At 48.3% G+C, this 24,477-nt stretch overlaps 1 protein-coding gene across 1 annotated transcript in view; it reads left to right on the top strand.

Annotated features, from left to right (window-relative positions):
• LOC135828901 (formimidoyltransferase-cyclodeaminase-like) overlaps positions 1–24,477 on the top strand; it is a 40,173-nt gene that overhangs the window by 5,821 nt on the left and 9,875 nt on the right. The window contains exons 2-10 of the mRNA XM_065341334.1: positions 6,020–6,120; positions 7,545–7,687; positions 10,392–10,469; positions 11,896–12,075; positions 13,738–13,875; positions 14,387–14,518; positions 18,431–18,492; positions 18,874–19,000; positions 20,058–20,219. Of these exons, the coding sequence (XP_065197406.1) occupies positions 6,020–6,120; positions 7,545–7,687; positions 10,392–10,469; positions 11,896–12,075; positions 13,738–13,875; positions 14,387–14,518; positions 18,431–18,492; positions 18,874–19,000; positions 20,058–20,219 (1,123 nt within the window). The remainder of the gene's footprint in view (positions 1–6,019; positions 6,121–7,544; positions 7,688–10,391; positions 10,470–11,895; positions 12,076–13,737; positions 13,876–14,386; positions 14,519–18,430; positions 18,493–18,873; positions 19,001–20,057; positions 20,220–24,477) is intronic.

Here is a 24,477-nt window from a genome sequence, read left to right as displayed (position 1 = left end):
ACTTTAACACGACGGATGTTGTTCAGCAACTGCGTCAACCAGCCATGGACTGTACGCGAATCAGTGTGCAAGACCACGTTCTTCACTGGCCAACACAGAGCGAGGTTGAGCGACTTGATGACGGCGTCTAACTCTGCTATGTTGATATGACGCTTATCATCGGAAGGTCTGAGCCAGGACTTGTCTTCGACGATAGCGCCGTTGACTTCCAGAACCGCACCCATGGCCAGGCCAGAAGCATCGCACCAAACGTGCCACACTGTGGTGTCATCACAGGGCACAGACCAGACACCATGCACAGGATCGTCTTGACGGACACGAGACTCGACCTCACGACATGGTTGCACGAGATGAGGCGGTACGAGGTCATCCCATTTCGATGTGTTCTCGCCGACAAGCCGCTTGATGTAGTTGCACAGCGTGCGTAACCAGGAACATACCGGGTAGTGACTAATCACACGGCCACACCAACTGAACACTTGACGACGAGTTGGTGACTCTGGCAACTTGAGGTCAACACCAGCACGACGTTCCCACGTGACTGTATCTTCGACATCAGAAGAGGACAGCTGTAGGCCCAACACACGAGCAGTTGCGAACTGCTCTGGCTCTTTCGTCTCAAGCCCATAGCTGGCGAGTTCATGGCGGACGATGTCGGTCTGGGCAGTAGGGACGTAGAGGTCGTCCACATAGTTGTCAACGTCGGCGTGATCACGGGTAATCCATTGGACAATCATGTCCAAGATCTTTGGCGCGACGTTCAGACCGAATCCCATGCGGGTCATGGTATACAACTCGCCTTTGTACACAACGGTTTGGTACTTGTACAGGGTGGGATGGATCCGAACTTGCAGGTAGGCTTTCCGGATGTCGAGAAGAACGCTGTCGGCACTACGTCTGCGCCAGTCACGGAGTTTCGCGTCACAAGCTGGAGCGGTGACACCGGGGTGGGACACAAGACAGGCATTCAGGGCACGGTAGTCCAAGCACGGCCGAACCGGCGTGGATGCCTTGTGCTGCTGACTAACGGCAAGTATCGGCAAGACAGCGACAGGCTCTCCGAATGCCTCGGAGTCGTACTTGACAAGCCATCCATTGTCCACCCACAACTTCATTTCTGAAGCAAACTGCTCCTCCTCGCTGACGCTTAGAGACTTCCGCGAGTACTCTCCAATGCCGGAACCAATGTGCTGCTCGGGTGCAACGCCACTCTTCCACGACCACTGAGCAATCCAATGACCACGCTCATTCGACCAGTTAGCTAGGCAATCATTCGCCTTCAAGGTGACTGTCGACTCGGACTCGGTAACATCGATGTGACGAGAAAGCTTGTTAGGCTTCTCAGATTCGGGTTGGGGAGATGCACCGGCAGCGACACCTGCCTGCTGACCAAACACAACTGAGGACAGCGTGCCCCCTAGACCGTCGTAACGTAGAGTGAGGCCACCGACCTTGCCAATGGTATCTGTGCCAATCAGGAAGTCCGTGTTCAAGGACGACAAGTTGGGCACAACGAGACAATCAATAGTGATCCGAGGCAAATGGACGGCTCCATCAAGTCGTTGCACACGTAGCGTGACGTTGCCAAGGATAGTAAGTGGTGTTCCGTCGATAGACAACAGCTTGTCCTGACAGGGAGAAACTGCAGCTGATAAGTTCAATCGGTCAACAACAGCCGACTCCACCAGTGTGCGAGTACAGCCAGAATCCACCACAGAGGCAAAACGCGTCCACGTACTAGACTCAGTACTGGGTTCCTGTACGTCCACCGCTACACGAACTAGGTCTCCATCCGATTTTGCCAGAGCAAGGCAAATATCCGTACGTTCAGGCGGCGCGTGACCAGCAGCGACATTTCCAACTCGACTCTTGTTCGGACAGTCCTTGGAAATATGCCCTTTCGCTTTACAGGCATAACAGGTGACACTGGGCTTACGCTTCGGGCACTGTGATCTCACATGGCCCACGGCCTTACACTGGTAACACACGAGCGACTTCTTGGGCTGAGAGCTAGCAGCAGCAACAGCACCATGGGATTCTGGGAGTTTGGATGCCTGCATGACTCTGATTTGATTTGCCATATCAGTGACAGTGAGCTTCTGCGTAGCAGACGCCATACGAACGTGGTGACCAATATCAGCTGGCAACCCACTCAGGAACTGCTCAATCAGCACGGGATCTGAATTATCCGCAATCTTATGGCCAGACAGCGTAAGTAGGCGCTTCAAATCTGCCAGGTACGCGTCCACAGGCTCTCCATTCCGCAAAGCCCTTGACGTAAATGAACGGTAGGCAGCACCAGGCGTGGGGCAAAATGCCTGCTCCAGCGCAGATTTAATTTTTGCCGGCGATTTTTTGTCCTCGTCAGACAATTGAGTGACAACCGTAAAGGCTTGTCCACTCAGGAACAACGGAAGATGCTCAGCCTTGGCAGCGTCATCGGCCCACTTATTGGCCTTGGCTAAGACCAGAAACTTAGCCCAGAACTCATCAAAGTCGTCCTGTTTGCCCCGATACGGGCGAATAAATCCATCCAACTTCGAAGCCATCTTTCAGAACTTCCAACGGGTTTCGGCACCAAAGTTGTCGGGGAATCTCAAGCACGCACACAGAGTGCACCCGACACAACGAACACCCACTCAGTTCATATGGTTTACAAAGTTGAATGCATGATAGGATTAAAGTAACGGGAAGAGAAATAGAAAGTCGAAACTGTCTTCATGCCATTGCAATAATAATTACAACCACTGAACACCGCGTGGTTGAGAGCTCTATCTGCTCAGGGGGTGCATGCATGCGTGCACAGCACACCCACACGTAATGAGTCTGAAGCACATGCCAGTACGTCATATTAGGACGTGACGTGGCAACGTGATACTAGTACACTCCCTTTCCCTTCCGAAACCCAAGTCCTCCTTTCTACTTCACTCTCCCCTTTTCACTGCGTACTCTGCATGGCTGGCACTTCCCCAAGAAGCTAAGGACCTTTCTTCCCTCCGCCTTTTTAAGAGCCTTGTCGCGCCTTGACTTTGATTTTGTGTTTCTCATTTTGTTGCAATCACTACTTATCCATGCCGGTTCTTTTTTTTTCTCCTCCCCTTCTCCCTTCCTTGCCGTGGTTGGCTAACACCCTCTCTCTTTGTATTGGCCGGTGTTTTCACTGTGCTATGAGATGCTGTAATAAATAAATAAATAAAATAGAAGTGAGAGATGGCGGTAAACAATTCCACAGCATGGTGGCTTTGTGGGAAAAATAGAGAGGAAATATGTACGCCGTGATAGTGCAAGACAAGGACGAGGTTGAGGGTTATAAAGTACAGGGGTCGTGGCACAACCCTGTCTCAAACCATCCTGAACCCGAAAGCAGTCAGTGACATCACTACCCACTCCACCCGTCGTCGCCAGCATGTCATTGTCGTGGAAGGACGGGATGAACTGCACCATTGTATCCACTATCCAGTGCAGCAAGGGTCGACAGGGCACGCCACACGGCATCTATCTGAACCGAGTCGCATGCCGTATGCCTGGCTCACACAAGGCCGATTTTTCCGCCGACGCTCCGACACCGACTCTGACAAGAAATCGACCGGCTGTGTCGGACAGACACGGACTACCTCTACGCACACAAATTTGTCGGAAACACGTGCGACAACACGGCCCAGACCAGGCCGATCTTGAGGATGTTTTCTTACGATTCGATATCAGCCGAAGAATCAGGCTAGCGTGGACCACTCATTACGCCGGTCCACACGCATGTGCAGAATACCCACGTGCGATGTTCACACGCCTTCTCGTCAACCTGACGGACCTAAATATCCCATCAGGGCAACCATGTCGAGGCCGAAAGTCACATTGCGATTCAGGCAGCTGTTTTTCTGCTATGGTCCGCAGTCGGTCTTGTGCGATCCTGCCACACTCTCCTCACCACATCGAGTGGTGTGATGCAACGGCAGTTATTGCAGTTTTGCCGGTCACCCTTCGTAGGACTGGGGACAAGATAGGCATTACGCCAGCAGGCTGGAACAGTGGCAAACTCAGACGCACAATTAGGGGAAAGTCTGCAAGGTACTGCAGAAAGGCTAATTTTAGCAGGTACAAATTTCAAAAGTTTTCTGAATCTGGACCAATTCGCGACGAAATTTTTTAGCGATCCGAGTTTCAGAGTTTAGAAAGAAGGACGATCCGTACTGTTCTCTTCACGCAAAATTTCGATTGGCGCAGCAAAACGTTAGCGAAAACACTCCTTTCGCTAAAAATCGCTAACATACAGTCAGACCTCGCTTAACCGCACACATCCGTTTTCCACAAAAAATATCCGGATAGGCGAGGGAACCGGATAATCGAACACACACACTGTGTGTGGGCATAGCATTGCTGTAAATCGGTGACCAACAATTTTCTTCCGGATGGCGAGGGATCCGGATAAACGAGGACCGGATAAGCGAGGTCTGACTGTATCACATATCACCGTCGCTAAAATTACCCGTTTTACAGTCGCATCGCAGGAGCAGAGAACCGTGAATGAGCAATTATGCGGGTGAGGTACCACACAAGCTAGCAAAAGACGAATGTCGAAGGCCACCGTCAACACCAGGCAGCGGTAATAAGTTAGGCTGGCAACAAAGTTGTTTACTTCTTGTTGATGCCAATCAGTGAATACTTCGATCTGAAACACAGTGCAGACACTCAATAGTCAATACTGTCGTAAAGTGCTCAAGCCAGCGCTGTAGCTACTCACCCAATGATGCACAAATCTTTCCATCCAACTTGAATACTGCATTTCCCCAATTATAAGTCGCAACCCATTTTCAGGTCTGAGCCAAATTGTTTCAATACGTTCGCATAAGTAAGAAGTCACACTCGATTGTGAGTCGCACCCCCTTCTTTGTTCTTGAAGTTTAGAGTGTGGAAAGGTGCGGCTCACATTCGGTGACTACTGTACTGCTTGATCAGTCACTGATTTCAGGCCAGTATGGCAGGTTTGTTTATCCCTGATTACACGCCATGCTGGCCTTCCAGTGAAGCGGCAGGTTTGTTTATCCCTGATTACACGCCATGCTGGCCTTCCAGTGAAGCGGCAGGTTTGTTTATCCCTGATTACACGCCATGCTGGCCTTCCAGTGAAGCGGCAGGTTTGTTCATCCCTGATTACACGCCATGCTGGCCTTCCAGTGAAGCGGCGGGTTTGTTCATCCCTGATTACACGCCATGCTGGCCTTCCAGTGAAGCGGCGGGTTTGTTTATCCCTGATTACACGCCATGCTGGCCTTCCAGTGAAGCGGCGGGTTTGTTTATCCCTGATTACACGCCATGCTGGCCTTCCAGTGAAGCGGCAGGTTTGTTCATCCCTGATTACACGCCATGCTGGCCTTCCAGTGAAGCGGCAGGTTTGTTCATCCCTGATTACACGCCATGCTGGCCTTCCAGTGAAGCGGCAGGTTTGTTCATCCCTGATTACACGCCATGCTGGCCTTCCAGTGAAGCGGTCCAGTCTGGACTAGAGTGCTGGCTACTGAAATCCAACCCCTGAGCGGTGCGCCAGTTACATCGCAAACACCCAACACGGGATAGTAAACCTAGGAAATAGAGACCGCTAGAATGTGAACACATGGCTCAATGGTCTGATTTCAACACATGGCTCAATGGTCGGATTTCAGCTGCCAGCGCTGTATGTACGCTGTTTGTTGGATCCAGTTTTCCTTGGCGGTGTGTACAGCATGGCAAGCTGCATCATGAGCCTCTGTGAAAACATGCTTGTGGGCTATGGAGTCAAGACACCATCCATTGATGTTGTTCTCTCTCTCCTCTCCTCCTCCTCTTTCTCCTCCTCCTCCTCCTCCTCCTCCTCCTCCTCCTCCTCCTCCTCCCCTCTCTTTCTCTCTCTCTCTCTCTCTCTCTCTCTCTCTCTCTCTCTCTCTCTCTCTCTCTCTCACACACACACACACACACACACACACATACACACACACTCTCTCTCTCTCTCACTCACCATGTGTCTCCGTGTGTGTCTGTCCTTCAGGACTGTGTACACGTTTGTCGGTGGACCGGAGGATGTTGTAGAAGCAGCACTGCATGCTTGTAGAGTTGCTCACCAGCTGATTGATATGAGCGGGCACAAAGGTTGGTACCGTAGTGACCCACCGTTGAGCCCATTCGCTTTTAAGGCCCTCTACAGTTCTCTTTTTCCACTTAATCCTCCCTACCCGATCCCCCTTTGGTGCGTCCATGAAGCTATAAAGCCGAGACCTCTGGTCGGCTGAGCTTAATGAGGCCCACCACCACACTCCATTATTCACCCCAGTGTCTGGAGATATGTGGACTTTGTAAAAAAAGAAAAAAAAACAGACTACGTACATATAACATCCTGTACAAAATCGTATAAAACCTAAAAGGCAACATTTTTTCAAGCCTGCATGCAGACTACGTTTTACACGCAGCACCCAGGTAACCTCTGACCCTGCGCTATTGCGCAAGGGGTGCGTGAAAGCAGTAAGCAGTCGTAAAAAGTCGTTCAAATGCGTGTCACTACGGTCCGCCCAAGGGCCGAGGGCTGCTGGCAAGGGCAAGATTCAGCCATCACGACAGACAGACAGAGCGTGCTTGATTTGATTTCTTACTGCACGAAGCAACATATTAGGAAAGGTGGTAGGTTGAAAGGTCGACTTATTCCCCCAAAATGACGTAAATCGGTCCTGATGGCCTGATTATGCCCGCGATGGGGAGCTAGCGCCTATTGGCCATGGCACGCATGTACAGCCTGTGGCTGGGGAGCTACCGCCTACTGGAAATGGCAAGCATGTATAGCCATGGCATGCATATACAGCCATGGCATGCATATACAGCCATGGCATGCATATACAGCCCTGTGGCTAGGGAGTTTGGTTTAGCCGGCAATGTCAGTAAGACACGATTTTAACCCTTTATGGACCAATTAAATTAGCGTATAAATGCGGCATTCGATCGGCGTGCATCTCAGCCGTGGATTAAACGAAAAAACCGAAAAGCGATGAAGACCGCCCGATGCAGTAGTACTGTACATCTATATCCACTCATGGTCGTCAAGTCTTTTTGTTCCACTGAACCAACATTTTCTTGAGTGCAGTGACGCCTTAGAACGTGAATAAAGGAGTCGCGATGTTTTCGGCTGTTGTTTCCAGAGTAAGTCACATTATCCAGTTTAGGTACAGTCGAACCTCTTTAGGACGAACACCAAGGGACCGATGGTATTTGTTTGTAATAATGGGAGTTCTCCTTATCCATATTTTATACCCAGTGAATACACAGTGATTTATCCAATAGACCTAAGAACACTAATTCTTCTAAAGCGAAAGTTTGTGTTGTTAGTGTTCTTCTTAACCAGGTTTCACTGTATTAACTCTGAGTAGCTGTGGTGTGTAGCAATCACTGGCTTGCTATCGTGTTGTCATGCTTTTTGACGTCGAGGTGGCTTTAAAGCTGTCGGCTGCTGCTGCTGATGTGTTGCAACAGCTCTGAGTGACCCCGTGTTCGTTGTGCTTCTGTGACTCCGTATCGGCCTTGTCAAGGCGAACACCCACGGCTGGGAGCGCTGGACGTTTGTCCATTCATCCCGGTTGCCAACGCCTGTATGGCGGATGCGGTCAGGTGCGCCAACGAGTTTGCCAGGCGGCTGGCTGCGGACTTGCACGTACCAGTGTACTTGTACCAGGTAAGTGTGTTTGTGAACGCCGCAGCACTACGTGTTACTCCTGCTAGGGCTAAGCAATATATGTACAGTCAGTATCGCCTATAGCGTTGGTGTTTGATTTTGAGCATTTTATCACTATAAGCGATATATTACTATGACCGATACTGCATGCAATGTATGCGAGTGGGGTGTCAAACGACTCAGCGCGCCGTCCACATACGCACTACATACATTGTACATGTACAATGTCATGTAGCTGGCTGTAGCTCCTGACACACAAAATCAGCATTTCCTCATGATGGAGGCATATTTTGGCAACTTGTACGAGCAAAACTCACCAAACAACACTCACTGGACAAGTTCTTCACGAAGAAGTAACACCCTGTTCTCCTCTGACACCGCTTGATTTTACATCAATCACTATAACCGATGCAAAAATAATGTAATAAAGGTCTTTTGAAATATGAATTTTATCACTATAGGCGATATATTACTATAGACGATTATTACTATACGCGATAACTGTGTATGCTTAGTTATGGCAAATGAAAATGAATTTGAGAAATTGATCACTATATCCGGTATATTACTATAGCCGCCAACCTTATAGGCGATACGGACTGTACTTCAGCTAGGGCTGAGCAATACTTCAGCTAGGGCTGAACAATACTTCAGTCAGGGCTGAGCAATACTTCAGTCAGGGCTGAGCAATACTTCAGTCAGGGCTGAGCAATACTTCAGCTAGGGCTGAACAATACTTCAGCTAGGGCTGAGCAATACTTCAGTCAGGGCTGAGCAATACTTCAGTCAGGGCTGAGCAATACTTCAGTCAGGGCTGAGCAATACTTCAGTCAGGGCTGAGCAATACTTCAGTCAGGGCTGAGCAATACTTCAGCCAGGGCTGAACAATACTTCGGTCAGGGCTGAGCAATACTTCAGTCAGGGCTGAGCAATACTTCAGTCAGAGCTGAGCAATACTTCAGTCAGGGCTGAGCAAGACTTCAGCCAGGGCTGAGCAATACTTCAGTCAGGGCTGAGCAATACTTCAGTCAGGGCTGAGCAATACTTCTTCAGCTAGGGCTGAGCAATACTTCAGTCAGGCCTGAGCAATACTTCAGTCAGGACTGAGCAATACTTCAGTCAGGGCTGAGCAATACTTCAGTCAGGGCTGAGCAATACTTCAGCTAGAGCTGAGCAATACTTCAGCTAGGGCTGAGCAATACTTCAGCTAGGGCTGAGTATTGCTCAGGGCTGAGCAATACTTCAGCTAGGGCTGAGCAATGCTTCAGCTAGGGCTGAGCAATACTTCAGTCAGGGCTGAGCAATACTTCAGCTAGGGCTGAACAATACTTCAGCTAGGGCTGAGCAATACTTCAGTCAGGGCTGAGCAATACTTCAGTCAGGGCTGAGCAATACTTCAGTCAGGGCTGAGCAATACTTCAGTCAGGGCTGAGCAATACTTCAGCCAGGGCTGAACAATACTTCGGTCAGGGCTGAGCAATACTTCAGTCAGGGCTGAGCAATACTTCAGTCAGAGCTGAGCAATACTTCAGTCAGGGCTGAGCAAGACTTCAGCCAGGGCTGAGCAAGACTTCAGCCAGGGCTGAGCAATACTTCAGTCAGGGCTGAGCAATACTTCAGTCAGGGCTGAGCAATACTTCTTCAGCTAGGGCTGAGCAATACTTCAGTCAGGCCTGAGCAATACTTCAGTCAGGACTGAGCAATACTTCAGTCAGGGCTGAGCAATACTTCAGTCAGGGCTGAGCAATACTTCAGCTAGAGCTGAGCAATACTTCAGCTAGGGCTGAGTATTGCTCAGGGCTGAGCAATACTTCAGCTAGGGCTGAGCAATGCTTCAGCTAGGGCTGAGCAATACTTCAGCCAGGGCTGAGCAATACTTCAGCCAGGGCTGAGCAATACTTCAGCCAGGGCTGAGCAATGCTTCAGCCAGGGCTGAGCAATACTTCAGCTAGGGCTGAGCAATACTTCAGCCAGGGCTGAGCAATGCTTCAGCTAGGGCTGAGCAATACTTCAGCTAGGGCTGAGCAATACTTCAGCTAGGGCTGCGCCGAACATGAGATTGTCCATAACAAACTTTCTTTAGTAAAATAACGAACGAATTTGCGAACACGGTCTTCGACAATTTGCATTATTTAACCCCAGACACGGAACCGTGTGTAATGAGTCATGAGTAAGATCAAGAGTAAATAACCCCCCAGAGTGTGCAACGCCGATCCAGCTCTGTGTAGGGTCTTGGTCAAGCGGAATCGGATCTTCTGATGTCATGCGTACACTCCACACCAGCCCAAGGCCGGTCTCGAGGCAGGGCACCATTGTTTTGATCCGAGAGTACCCGCGACTCCCCGGGTTCCCCTCAGATGTGTACGGTATTATGACGCAAAGATCCGATTCCGCTCGACCAAGACCCTTTGCACAGCTGGATCAGGCGTTGCACACTCTGGGGGGTTATGTACTCTTGGTAAGATCAACTACCCCCCCCCCCCCCCCCCCCCCCCCCTTTCGCTGACAGGATACTGTTTTCGTGTGTGTGTGTGTGGGGGGGGGGGGGGGGGGGTGCGTGTGTGGGCTCTGTGTGGGCTCACAGGATGCTGTAACTTATTTCACGTATGTGTGTGTGTGTGTGTGTATGTGTGTGTGTGTGTGTGTGTATGTGTGTGTGTGTGTGTGTGTGTGTGCTATGTGTGTGCTATGTGTTGTCTGGCAGGATGCTGCAGTGAAAGGCCCTCACCGTGTCTCGCTGCCATCAATCCGGGCTGGGGAATATGAAGGTCTTGCTGCCAAGGTAAGTTGGAATGCTGCAGTTGCCATCCATTGCCGTACCGTTGCACCTATGAGAGACCTGTTGCTATTCATGTCGCCAAGAGCACAGAACTGGCCAGAGTTGTTGCAGCTGGTGAGTAGCTGCTGCAACTCTTTTTTTTCGGAATGACGTCGTTTTCATGGTGTAGCCAGCTCCTGCATTCATTGATTTGGAGATTGCTTTCACACCCTGCTGTTATGGCGTGGTCCATCATGTCTTATTGTATTTGGCCTTCGGAGTAGGTTTTGCATCTTAGTGTTCAGTTGAGTATTTGTTCCATCTTTTCAACTCCAATCGATCGACAATTTTGTTGCTGATTCCGCAAAAAAACAAGAACCCTGACATGTACATGCATTTGGAGGTGCAAAGTTTAGCTATGCTGCTTGTGTATACGTGTGTGTGTGTGTACATGTGTGTGTGTGTGTGTGTGTGTGTGTGTGTGTGTGTGTGTGTGTGCGTGCGTGTGTGTGTGTGTGTGTGTATGTGTGTGTGTGTGTGTGTGTGTGTGTGTGTGTGTGTGTGTGTGTGTGTGTGTGTGTGTGCTTGTGTGTATACGTGTGTGTGCTTGTGTGTGTGCTTATGTGTGTGTGTGTGTGTGTGTTTGAAAAAGGATTAAACCCGACATAAATTACTGCTCTCATCACTCTCAACATTGCATGTGAACCATGGCAATCCTTCGCATGTTATAACATGCCTCACACGGACGCACACACACATGCACACGCACATACACACACGCGTGCGCGCGCGCGTGCGCACACACACACAAAACACACCCACGCACACACACACACACACACACACACACACGCACTCACACACTTCTATGGAGCGAGTTCCTACACGATAGCATACACATTCTGTCCGCTGAATTGGTACCGTTGAAGCACAGGTCCCGCAGGTCCGAAAATTCTGGAGACAGCGGATTTGAGTTTCTGCTTTCAATTGCGCTGCATTCTTTTACAAAGCAATGAATAAAGCAATTAAAGCCGACATAATACCATGATGAATGAAGCTGAAGACACCACTGCAGCTGTACTTATGGTTGATAAATATGGTGGTAAAGACACACCTGGCAATATGGCGGTAAACACTGTGCCAGAACTTTGCAGCCTAGAGAGCGTGTGTGGGCAGGCGTGTGTTTACCGCCATATTGCCAGGTGTGTCTTTACCACCATATTTATCAACCATAATACCATGATGGACTAATAAAATAATAAAAATATATTATGTGAAGTCGAATTCAGAAATGTTTCTCTTCGATGGTCATCAGTGACCCTACATCGAGTAATGTACATGTATATGAGAAAACAAACCAAAAAAATTGTTTTAGTCATTGCTTTGCTGAAACTCTTTTCTCCGAAACGGCTCTTTGCATTCTTTTATTATTTTGCTTTTCCCAATGCAGATCAAGCTGGCTGACTGGGTTCCAGACTACGGCCCCGCTGAGTTTGTGCCAAGCTGGGGTGCCACAGTGTGCGGTGCTCGGCCATTTCTTATCGCCTACAATGTCAACATGCTCTCGACCAAAGAGCAGGCACACCGCGTGGCCTTGGATATACGCGAGCAGGGGCGTTCAAAGGATGAGGTATGCTGTACGCGCTGCTTAGCAGGGGTGTTCAAGGGATGAGGTATGCTGTATGCGCTGCTTAGCAGGGCATTCAAGGGATGAGGTATGTTGTACGCGCTGCTTAGCAGGGGCGTTCAAGGGATGAGGTATGTTGTATACGCTGCTTAGCAGGGGCGTTCAAGGGATGAGGTATGTTGTACACGCTGCTTTTGTCCCTGCCATCCATTATTATTGCCGGAGGAAGGATTTTTCTTTGTTATCCACACGGTCTGTTTACCGCGGCAGTCTCTAAGGACTTCCCGTACACATCGTCAAGCGTAGATAAGCTCCCAAGAGTGTTTACTAGTAACACCGTGAAAACTTACGTCACCTGTTTCAAGTACGATTTGTACGGCATACAACGAAGGTTAGCGTGCGCTATCCGACTATCTGCCATGATCATGCTGGGGAGTTGGATAAAGCGGAGTAAATTTCTGTCAAGGAGAGCTATTTTGGTATTTTTATTACTCAGCTGCTCGCTCAAATCGGTTTAGAAACATGCAACGGAAACACTATACCACGTGATGTGTGTTTTCACCATCGGCGAACCCCATAGACAGGGTATCAGGAGCTGCACACTTTTGGTAGCTTATACTCTTGACATCGTCCCAAACAACGTAAGAGTTGAAAGTTTTTAGTTGATCGTTGGTAGTTTAACAAGTCTAAGCTCAGAACATATAATGTAACACTTTGCGGGCACAAAGTTCAATGACCCCTGACATTACACCCCCAATGTTTCATTTCTCCAGAACAGAAGAGAGAATGACGGTTTAGGTTACGCTTGAATGGGTTTTTTTCTCTTTAATGAATCGTTAAACTTTGCTCCTCGTGAGAGATTCTACTCGTACGGTAAGGACTCTTTGGCACTGGGCCTCATTCATAATCTAAATACTGTAAAAGCCATTATTCTAACCAGGCGCATATATCACGATTTCCCAGAATTGACTGGTTTACGTGTACCAAAGGTAACGATTCTCACTCATTCTCAACGCTCAATAGGACAGTATATGTATCGATTTCTGTATAACGATTTCTATTTTAACGACAGATTTCTCCTCGTTAGAGTTAGCACTTCGTTATATACATGGCTTTTACAGTAACAGGGATTATCCCCTCAAGAGTCCGATGTGGCTTTCGTCAGTGTGCTATGTAGCCTTGGTCAGTGGAAACCAATTCGTACATGTACATGTAGATGCTTGAGTAGAGAACTGGATACCCAATGCCTGTGTGTGTGTGTGCGCGTGTGCGCGTGCGTGCGTGTGTGTGTATATGTGTGTGTGTGTGTGTGTGTGTGTGTGTGTGTGTGTGTGTGTGTGTGTGTGTGTGTGTGTGTGTGTGTGTGTGTGTGTGTGTGTGTGTGTGTGTGTGTGTGTGTGTGTGTGTGTGTGTGTGTGTGTGTGTGTGTGTGTGTGTGTGTGTGTGTGTGTGTGTGTGTGTGTGTGTGTGTGTGTGTGTGTGTGTGTGTGTGTGTGTGTGTGTGTGTGTGTGTGTGTGTGTGTGTGTGTGTGTGTGTGTGTGTGTGTGTGTATGTACATTCATATGATGTATGCGTGTTTGTGTGCGCGCGTATGTACATGCGTATGATGCGTGTATGTGCGTGTATGTGTGTGTATGTGTATGTTTCTCTCCGCCGGTGTACAGCCGGGCAAGTTCAAGTCCTGCCGGGCTATTGGTTGGTACTTAAGTGATGAGAACATGGCGCAAGTATCTATCAACCTGACTGACTTCACAGTCACCTCCATGCACCAAGTCTATGAGGAGTGCAAGGCCATCTCACAGGTACGACTACTAGAAACCGCACAGTATATATACGCGTCACTAAATTTTCGCGATCTCTCAGAACCTGTTTCACACAGTTATACACCACTACTCGAAAACGGTCTCTTGGCTACAAATTCTTCCAAAAATGATAAAAGCCAAATTTTCGGGCCAGGCCCGTCTTCAGGAATAAACCCTTAGGAAGGGTAGTAGTAATATTTCCACTAAAACTCACCCACATGGTGCCCGGTAGACCGAGGTGCCCGTAACTCGGAGGTCCGGATGAGAGACGTATGAGTGTAGTACCATTTTCAAAGTTAAACCTAAAGAAACGTCTCGGGCAGCTTTGTTTGAACGAATCTCGTTGTTTGTTGTGCTGTGCTCTTGTTCTGTGTGTGTGTGTGTGTGTGTGTGTGTGTGTGTGTGTGTGTGTGTGTGTGTGTGTGTCTGTGTGTGTGTCTGTGTCTGTGTGTATGTCTGTGTGTGGGTGTGGGTGGGTGCGTGTGTGTGCGTGCGTGTGTTTTGTGCTCAGTCGTTGAGTCTGGCGGTGGTTGGCTCACAGCTAGTTGGTCTAGTTCCCCTGCAGGCCATGCTGGACAGTGCCAGGCACTACATGCACAGCGAGAACCTCTTCATCACCGACGAGGCACAGCAGATACGCCTGGTTAGTTTTGCATCTTTATTACTGTAAAAGCCAGATATATAACGAAGTGCTAACTCTAACGAGTTAACGAGGAGAAATCTGACGTTAAAATAGAACTCGTTATACAGAAATCGATACATATACTGTCCTATTGAGCGTTGAGAAAAGGTGAGAATCGTTACCTTTGGTACACGTAAACCAGTCAATTTTGGGAAATCGTTATATATGCACCTCGTTAGAATAATGGCTTTTACAGTATCGCGATAGCCAGTGGCCAATACGAGATACTAGTGTGAGAGAGGAGAAATAGTGAGGAAGAGTTGGGTGAGCAGGGATTAATGACTACTTAAGTGTACGGGCAGGGTTGGTCGTTACATGAGCATACAGAGTTCTGCAACAGCAGGGATATCTGGGATTTGAAGAGAGTACGAGAAGGGATTTCGCGAAGCTGGGTGGGCAAGCAATTAAAGTAATGAAGTGCCTTGTACAGGGGAGAATGGAGACAGCGATCAGTCCGCGGAGTTGGCAAGTGCCAAGTACGAGAGCGACATGAGTTATACGAGGGTTGCACGCTGCGAGGGGTATGCAGCGAGAGTATACGTGGTGTAGTTGTTGTTGTGGTCTTAGAGCCGATCCCCGTCTTGCCTAGTTGACCCCCAACCCTATCGCGTACTGTAGAATAGCTAATTATAGCGGGTAACATTTTTGGTGTTTTCCGAGTCAGGGCCAATTCGCGATGAAATAGTATTTCATAGCGAATGGGCCCTGATTCTTCTTTTTTTTTAACCTCTTTAGCACGACGCTACCTGAGCGCGCCCCACGTCAACACCTGTAAAAGTCGCATTTTCCCATGAAAGTACTAGCTGCTCAAGGATCGATAACTTTACCTTCCCTTGGACGAATTCCACGATCTTGAGCTTCCTGGAAAGGTCGTGAGACGAGGGGCAAACTGGTATCAAACCCAGCTCGGAGCGAAACCAAAACCCCGTGCTACAGTCTGGCAAACTTCATCCACGCGCTCGACAGACTTGAGCACGGCCAAAACTAACCAAGCTCAAATATTCAGCTGCCATTTCGGTCTCCTTGCTCGTATCGAGCTCAAATTTTTTTCTGAGGACTCACGGGATCCACTACCATCATTTGAATCTTGTTTCCATGGCAGCAGGTAGCGCAAAAAGGATCCATGATGGAAAATACGCGTTCTGCAGACTGCGCAAAAAAATCGAGTTGAAATTTGCCGTGTCGAGTCGCATATCTCAACAACCGGTAGTCGCATCGCTTCGGCGATTGTTTCTATCGCCAGCTGAGAGTTTTCTCTTGCAGATACATGTTTCGATTGTGAGAATCGACCAAGTATTGAGTGAGTTGCGATAGTTTGAACAAGTCACTATGGACTCAACACGGACCCCACGACTATGAGATGCAGGTTCACTGTACAGTGTACAGCGCGCGTCGTACTAGTACGACGGCCGTGGGGCATGCAACTCATGTGCGTCGTACTAGTACGACGCTCGCGCTAAAGAGGTTAAACTCTGAAACTCGGATCGCTAAAATATTATTTTAGTGATCCGTGTTTCAGAGTTAAAAAAAGGAGATCAATAGTGCTGCACTGTACATGCAGAATTTCGATTGGCGCGGCAAAACCTTAGCAAAAGCGCTCCTTTCGCTGAAATTGCTAAAAATATCACTGGCGCTAACATTAGCAAGTTTACAGTACCGTCACCTGTCACTTTGAATGTACATGTAGCAGTGAACGAGTTTATTTGATAGAGAGGTCATGCGATTACGTCGTCATTTGAAATGCTTTGTATGGTGTGGCAATGTGCTCACAAAAGCAATGGTTATGTGATTACGTCATCGATGCAATGTTTTGTATGGTGTGGCAAAGCAATGGTTATGCGATTACATCATCATTTGCAATGTTTTGTATGGTGTGGCAATGTACTCACAAAGCATTGAATGGTTATGCGATTACGTCATCATTTGCAATGTTTTGTATGGTGTGGCAAAGCAATGGTTATGCGATTACGTCATCGTTGCAATGTTTTGTATGGTGTGGCAAAGCAATGGCTATGCGATTATGTCATCATTTGCAATGTTTTGTGTGGTGTGGCAAAGCAATGGTTATGCGATTACGTCATCATTTGCAATGTTTTGTATGGTGTGGCAAAGCAATGGTTATGCGATTACGTCATCATTTGCAATGTTTTGTATGGTGTGGCAAAGCAATGGTTATGCGATTACATCATCATTTGCAATGTTTTGTATGGTGTGGCAAAACAATGGTGTGCTAGTGCTGGTTTGCCCTGCTCCGAACTACGGTGAAACCTGTCTAAGACGACCACTCAAGGGACCTTCAAAATATGGTCTCTTATACCAGGCGTGGTTGTGATGAGTTGGGAATGCAATAAATTCTTATACCAGGTGGTCTCCTTATCCAGGGTCATTTGACTGGAAATAGCATCCCTTGGGTCCTGGTTTCAGTGGTCTTCTGGGACAGGTGGTCGCCTTGACAGGTTTTACTGTAGCATCATTTGCCAGGTTTACCACTTCATACAAGTTTGCTGTTCTAACCGCAGTACAAACCAAGCGGTGTTGGCCACTCCTAATAAATTGACTACCGTATTTTCCGCAGCATAAGCCGCACTTTGAACACTCAAAATTCACCCCCAGAAAGGGGGTGCGGCTTACACTCTGAGGATCAAATTAACGGCGATGAACAGGATCGATGTCTGTATTCAGTGGCAAAAATGGGGGGGGGGGGGGGTGAGGCTTATACTCCAGTGTGGCTTATACTCAAAATCTCAGTTCAAACTAACAGTGTTTGCCACCCAGCATGACACTGCTACTGATTCGCACACTGTGCAAAACGCATGCATGCGATGGATAACCTGCAACATTATTTACCTATCCGAATCTAGATTTAATAGTCGCCTGTAGTTTTGTTGTGTCTGCCCTGGGGATTAGCCATGCTGGAAGATCTGGTATTGTGTTCGCCCTGAGGTTGAGCCATGCTGGAAGATCTGGTATTGTGTTTGCCCTGAGGTTGAGCCATGCTGGAAGATCTGGTATTGTGTTTGCCCTGAGGTTGAGCCATGCTGGAAGATCTGGTATTGTGTTCGCCCTGAGGTTGAGCCATGCTGGAAGATCTGGTATTGTGTTCGCCCTCAGGTTGAGCCATGCTGGAAGATCTGGTATTGTGTTCGCCCTGAGGTTGAGCCATGCTGGAAGATCTGGTATTGTGTTCACCCTGAGGTTGAGCCATGCTGGAAGATCTGGTATTGTGTTCGCCCTGAGGTTGAGCCATGCCGGAAGATCTGGTGTTGTGTTCGCCCTCAGGTTGAGCCATGCCGGAAGATCTGGTATTGTGTTCGCCCTCAGGTTGAGCCATGCTGGAAGATCCGGTATTGTGTTCGCCCTCAGGTTGAGCCATGCTGGAAGATCCGGTATTGTGTTCGCCCTGAGGTTGAGCCATGCTGGAAGATCCGGTGCCGTTGCGAGGACGTTGACAGAATACACACCATGTCATGTGACGATCGGAACTGTGGAATGTGTGTGTAAGAGAAAAGGCAGCATGGGAGTGTCTCCATTTTTCCAGAAGAATGAGGGCGACTGCCTTTCCAGGGGCATCGCACACGGTACGGTCACTACGGTATTGCCCGTACCACTATTTGCCCCAAGTACCCCATGAATCAATAATATGCACTGACTTGGGCTCTAGATTTCCAAATTTTTCGGCTCAGCCCCCCCCCCCCCACACACATGAGTAAATTGTACTTCAAATGGCTGACCGTACCTCACTAAATTACATTCTGACACCCCTATTTTCCAAGCTGTTTTTGGGGTATCGGTTTCAGCTGGAGACGCTTTGTCATGTGTTGGTGACTCTGTTTCGTTTGCTTTGTTTCTTAACTGCTTTTCTTGCCACACCAGGCTGTTGAACGCCTTGGCCTGGACTCTGTTGAGAAATTCCGGCCCGAGGAGCGCATCATCGAGTAGGTGTTTAACCAGTAGCACTATGTGTGTGTGTGTGTGTGTGTGTGTGTCTGTCTGTCTCTGTGTGTTTGCGTGTGTGTATTCGTGCCCATCTTGATCTGTTTCAATCAGAATCAGATCTGCTATCGTTGCTATAAAGAGAAAATCTGTGGGTGCACATCCAGTGCATTTGCAGGTTTGCGTGCTTCTCTTGCGACGGGCGTATACATGGTACATGGTACATGGTATCTGTGCCCATCTTACGATGTGGATGTGTTCATGCGTGTTTGTGTGTATGTGCATCTGCATGTGTGTACATGTATGTATGTGTATGTGCATGTGCATGTATGTGTGTGTGTGGGTGTGCCTGTACCTATGCGCGTGTGTGTTCTGTGCCGTAGGTACGTCGTCGGGCTGAACAAACGCGGTCCGCTACTCTCTTCCACTCTGGATGGCTTTGTCAGAGAGCTGGGCTCTCGCTCCAGTGCACCCGGCGGGGGATCAGCAGCAGCTGTAATAGCTGCTATGGTGCGTTACTATGTTTACAGTCCACACTGCTACATAGCATTGCTAGGAAAGTGATAACATTGCACGGTACTGACCAACAGTGCTCGTACTGATGTTCTACGAGTACAACAACCTACCAATCAGCTGTTATAGCTGATATGGCATGCTCACAGTCCACAGTGCTACAGACCTTTAACTGAATACCACAGAACCATCACATGCTGCACAGAGGGGGCGATGGCATATTGGATGGAAGTTGGGCCATTGCTAGAAAAGGACCAAGGGTCTACGAGTTACGCTGTAATGTCCACTAATACCACCGGTTATTTGGCAATCCGCTCATGCGATAGCATTGCACGACACTGACCAACAGTTCTGACTTTCTACTACTAACTGACAATCAGTTGTTATAGCTCCCATTGTATGCTCACAGTCCACAGTGCAACAGACACAGCACTTCCCGGGGGGGGGGGGGGGGTATTAACTGCATCGGGGTCTGAGCCGCAACCCCCCCCCCCCCCCCCATTTCAGGTGCAAAATTCGTTTTTTCGTTGACATTCGGTGTATAGGCCGCACATCAGACTTTGAATTTTTAGCAACCTAACTGCCATATATGGGGATCAGTACATACAAGACGTTACCAATGGTCAAACAAGTTGAGAAGCACGACTTAAGTTCTACAGAAGTTGCTCAGTTTGTCCTTCACTCTGTACGGACAACATGTAGAAGATTGGTGATACTAGTGCAACGATGGATTGCAGCGCATACGAAGTAGCTGAATGACACCACACATGTATTGTATGCATGGAGTGCTGTAGCTCTGGTCGATTCACACCCAGCACTCCGAGTCTAAGCCGCAGGGGCGATTATTGCGATTTTTATACGTGTTTAAAGTGCGGCTAACACCCTGGAAAAAGCGGAACCCGTGCAGCTATTGCGGCTGCAATGGTGCCGTATTGAAACGTGTTCGGAGTCCGGCGTTTAAACATACAGTGTTGTTTCGGGGGCTGAAATCTGTCCTGGCGTGTGAACATGACGCGTTGGCTGTATGTTTGTTGTTTGTGTTGCGGCGGCACAGGGAGCTGGCTTGGGAGCGATGACTGGCTGGATGACGTACGGCAAGAGGAAGTTTGAGAGCTTGGACAAGCAGATGAGAGCGGCCATCGGTCCCCTGGACGCGGCCATGAAGGAGCTTCTTCCTCTCGTCGATGCCGACACGGACGCTTTCAAGGCGTACACGGTAAGGTGATCACTGATCAGTACAATCGTATGTACCGTGTTTTCCCGAGTGCAAGCCGCACTGGGGTACGCTCTGCAAGCAGAAGCATTCGGCGGGGATTTAATTTCGTCGCTTTCCGTCCAAGGAATTGTCGGACTACCTGTAAATTTTATGCAGGACTAAAATTAATGTCGATTTGGCTGGCCTTTCACTACGTTTCAAGATCCGTGGACGAAAATTTCTACTAGACAGACCGTCTTTCTTTGGAGCTGGACGAAATTGTTCACAGACTAGATTTTCCACTTTTACAGTAAGCCACACTGAAGTATAAGCCACACTGGAGTATAAGCCACACTGGAGTATAAGCCACACTAGAGTATAAGCCACACTAGAGTATAAGCCACACTGGTATATAAGCCACACTGGAGTATAAGCCACACTAGAGTATAAGCCGCACTGGAGTATAAGCTACACTGGAGTATAAGCCGCACTGGAGTATAAGCTACACTGGTATATAAGTCTCACTGGAGTACAAGCCACACTGTTTGTCTACCAGACAAACCGTCTTTCTTTGGAGTTTGACGAAATTGTTCACCGACTAGATTTTCCGCTTTTACAGTAAGCCGCACTGGAGTATAAGGTGCGGTTCACACGAGGTACAAACTGCGTATTACTGATTGCAGTACAAAACTGCTTATATCCAGCATGTGTTCACACGGTGTATGTGAAAGGTTGCGTAAAAAACGCGCGGATCCAAAAACCATAGAAACTCGCTGCCATACGCGTGGTCTCATCTCAAAAATATTAGAACAAAGTTTAGTTTGCGTCTGAATAGTGAATAGTGTTGTTCATCGCATATCAGCCCACGACTGATTGGACTATTCTTGAAGCCACAGTTGTCTGCAGAGCTAGCTGCACTTCTTTTGCTGATACAGTAGTTGTAGTTGTTCGTTTGAAGTTGTTGTTTAGTCACTCACGGGCGACGCCGGCGCTGAAGATGAATTTGCGAGAAATCCGCAGAAGAAGAAAGCTGAGAAAAGCGTTTTGCATGGCTATGTCCATGGACATGTTTGGAGGACGTAGTACGGCGGGCCAAACCTCAGTTGTCAGCCCACTCCATGTGGTCAGTCACAGACCGACTGGTATATGGTGGATCCATTTGTTGTTGCTCACCCACATTGCTTTCCCCTGTGAGCAACCTCTGGCAAGAGGCCATCAGATATGGACAGCTCACCCGGAGAACGAATATGACATTTGCAGTGGCTTCTGGGAGAAGGAAGTATGTGGAACCTGGGAAGCTGTCAAGCAATCTTCACGTATGTGGTGGGAAACGTCCTGGCGAATCCAGTTCCGCATGGATCGTGCCACATTTGTTTTCATTCTGCAACGGTACGAACATCTGGCTGGTCAAGCAGGAGACCAACATGCGGCGGACGATCCCACCAGCAAAGCGACTTGCAGTTTTGCTTTACTACATCGGTCATGGTGAAACGTATGCAGAGATCACTGCCCTGTTTCACCTTGGCCAAAGTACTGTGGCTGAGATCGTCCATGAAGGTGTTGCCAACCTTGCGAAGGCAGTGTCAAGGGACAGCATCCTGTTTCCTGTGGGGAAACAGCTCACCAGAACCATGCGACGATTCGAGGAACTGTCTGGCCTTCCATACTGTGGTGGGGCCATTGGTGGTACGTTCACGAAGATCACCAAGCCTGACAGGTTTGGTGATCTCTTTTGGTGCTACAAACAGTTCTCTGCTGTTTTGCTCTTTGTTTGCGTTTGTGGATGTAGGTGCACCAGGCTCTGTTGGAGATGCTGCTGTTTTTAATAACTCTGCTCTTAAAGCCAAATTGCTCAGTGGAGAATGGCTCAATTATCGCTAGGGGTGAACCAATTATACCGAATATTCGAATACTCGAATATTCGATCGGAGAAAATCAGAGTACTCGAACTCGGGATCTCAGTGGCAACTTTCACCCCTAATTGTCGCACATGGACATGTGGGAATGGTGACGTTCGCCCGTATGTTGTTGGAGATAGTGCCTTTGGCCTGAGTTCATGTGTAATGAAAATTTACAGTGACCCCAATCTAGCGCCAGCTCAAGCAAGTTTCAACTATGCTCGAATAAGGACACGGCGTGTAGTGGAGTATGCTATAGGGAAATTGAAAGAGAGGTTTCGTGTCGTTGCTGAGAGCAACAGCAAGGATCCAAAGTTTGTAAACAAGGTCAACATGCTGTGCTGTGCAATGCACAATAGCATTGAGCGCAAGGAAACGGCCTGCCTTCCTCACTATCCCAACTATGCACCGCAGCCTCTAGTTGCAATGAATCCATCTGCTGCCTCAGTATGTAGGGATTCTTTTTTATTTATTTTATTTTATACGAAAGTCCACTATATTCCCGAATATGTGCGAGAAGTGGTGGCGGGGCCAGGCTGCTCTGCCGACCTCAAAGGTCTCGGCGTCTATGCAGATAAAACGCGCCATAGCATAGGGGATGCTTTAGCTCAATTTCATGGTTTGCAGTAGGTCTAGAACAGACGCACTGTGTCAATCTGGATGCGTCAGGATCATAAGTGATCTTTCTGGACTTTTAATCGTACCTTTGGTCAGTTGAGTTATGCTTGGGTTTGATTGTAGACAGGTAGAGGCACACATATGCTTCGTGCAAATTGAGTTGGGAATTTAGCTAGGCTAATTATAATATGTAAGGAGGATCGGCCAGCCGTCAAACATTCATGCATGTTTGCAGTATCAGTTTTAACTTAGCACACTAATCACTCAGTCCCACTAGACATGGGTATACCTGTGCACATGTACAATGTTGCTCAGTGAATCGACTGAAATCCGACCAAGTCACTAGGGTCTACCGTGGCCCCAAAGCAGCGTACAGTAGAGTTTTCACACGTCTGGGACCTTTACCGCGCCTGACGCGACACAGGCTCACTCGAATTTCTGCAAGCTCCAACAATTCTTGAGGTTTGAATATTGCGTACAATGTTCAGTGGTTACTATCAACTGCACTGACCTGAATGGGTTTGTGAAACATGGAATAACAAGTACCCATTGATACTTTGCATACGATACGGAAGAAAGAAAGAATCAGAAACCTATGGCACAATGGCAGGAAGGCACAGAACGATACCCAAACGGCTAATTGATACATGCCTGCACAAACGATACTGCTCAACAGTTCATATCTACTGCATTGATCTACTGAATGAGCTTAGAAAACCCACAAAATGCGCACGTTTTGTTACTTTGGATGCGGCAAAGAAGGAAAACAAACAGAGGGGTATGGAGCAATGGCACAGGGAAAAGGCAAAAATAAGGCACGGAAAATAACCCAAAGGAAACATGCTAAATGTCAAGATGACCTGCATGTTCAGCTCCAGCAGGTATGGATGAGGTCAAGTTGCATAGGCATAAACACACGCACGCATACACACACAAAAGGTCAAAGAATATTCTAACGCACCCTTTAACTCTAGTTACTCTGGCCAAGACTATAATGTCATACAGACACACACATGGCACATCAGCAGGCACGGAATTTCAATACGGTTGTCTCAGGATTCGTCCTTGTCAGAAAGGAGCTCCTTGAACAGTTTTGCCTGAAATTGCATTTGTGACTGAATAAGGTTTTGCGTGACTTGTTGCTGCTGGTTGATCAGTACTGCAAGGAACTGCTGCTGGTTGTTTTGAAGGGTGGTTTGCACACTTATCAGCTTGTCCACAGCTGACTCGGCCACAGTACTGCAAGGAACTGCTGCTGGTTGTTTTGAAGGGTGGTTTGCGCACTTATCAGCTTGTCCGCAGCTGATTCGGCCACAGTACTGCAAGGAACTGCTGCTGGTTGTTTTGAAGGGTGGTTTGCGCACTTATCAGCTTGTCCACAGCTGATTCGGCCACAGTACTGCAAGGAACTGCTGCTGGTTGTTTTGAAGGGTGGTTTGCGCACTTATCAGCTTGTCCACAGCTGATTCGGCCACAGTACTGCAAGGAACTGCTGCTGGTTGTTTTGAAGGGTGGTTTGCGCACTTATCAGCTTGTCCACAGCTGATTCGGCCACAGTACTGCAAGGAACTGCTGCTGGTTGTTTTGAAGGGTGGTTTGCGCACTTATCAGCTTGTCCACAGCTGATTCGGCCACAGTACTGCAAGGAACTGCTGCTGGTTGTTTTGAAGGGTGGTTTGCGCACTTATCAGCTTGTCCACAGCTGATTCAGCCACAGTACTGCTAGGCGGTGCAGCTGCCCTCCTCTTTTTCTTTTTCTCCTT

Source organism: Sycon ciliatum, chromosome 12 (genome assembly GCF_964019385.1).
Source record: "Sycon ciliatum chromosome 12, ocSycCili1.1, whole genome shotgun sequence".
NCBI lineage: Eukaryota > Metazoa > Porifera > Calcarea > Leucosolenida > Sycettidae > Sycon > Sycon ciliatum.
Note: the sequence above shows the minus strand (reverse complement) of the source record. Positions and strands in the feature narration are given on the sequence as shown.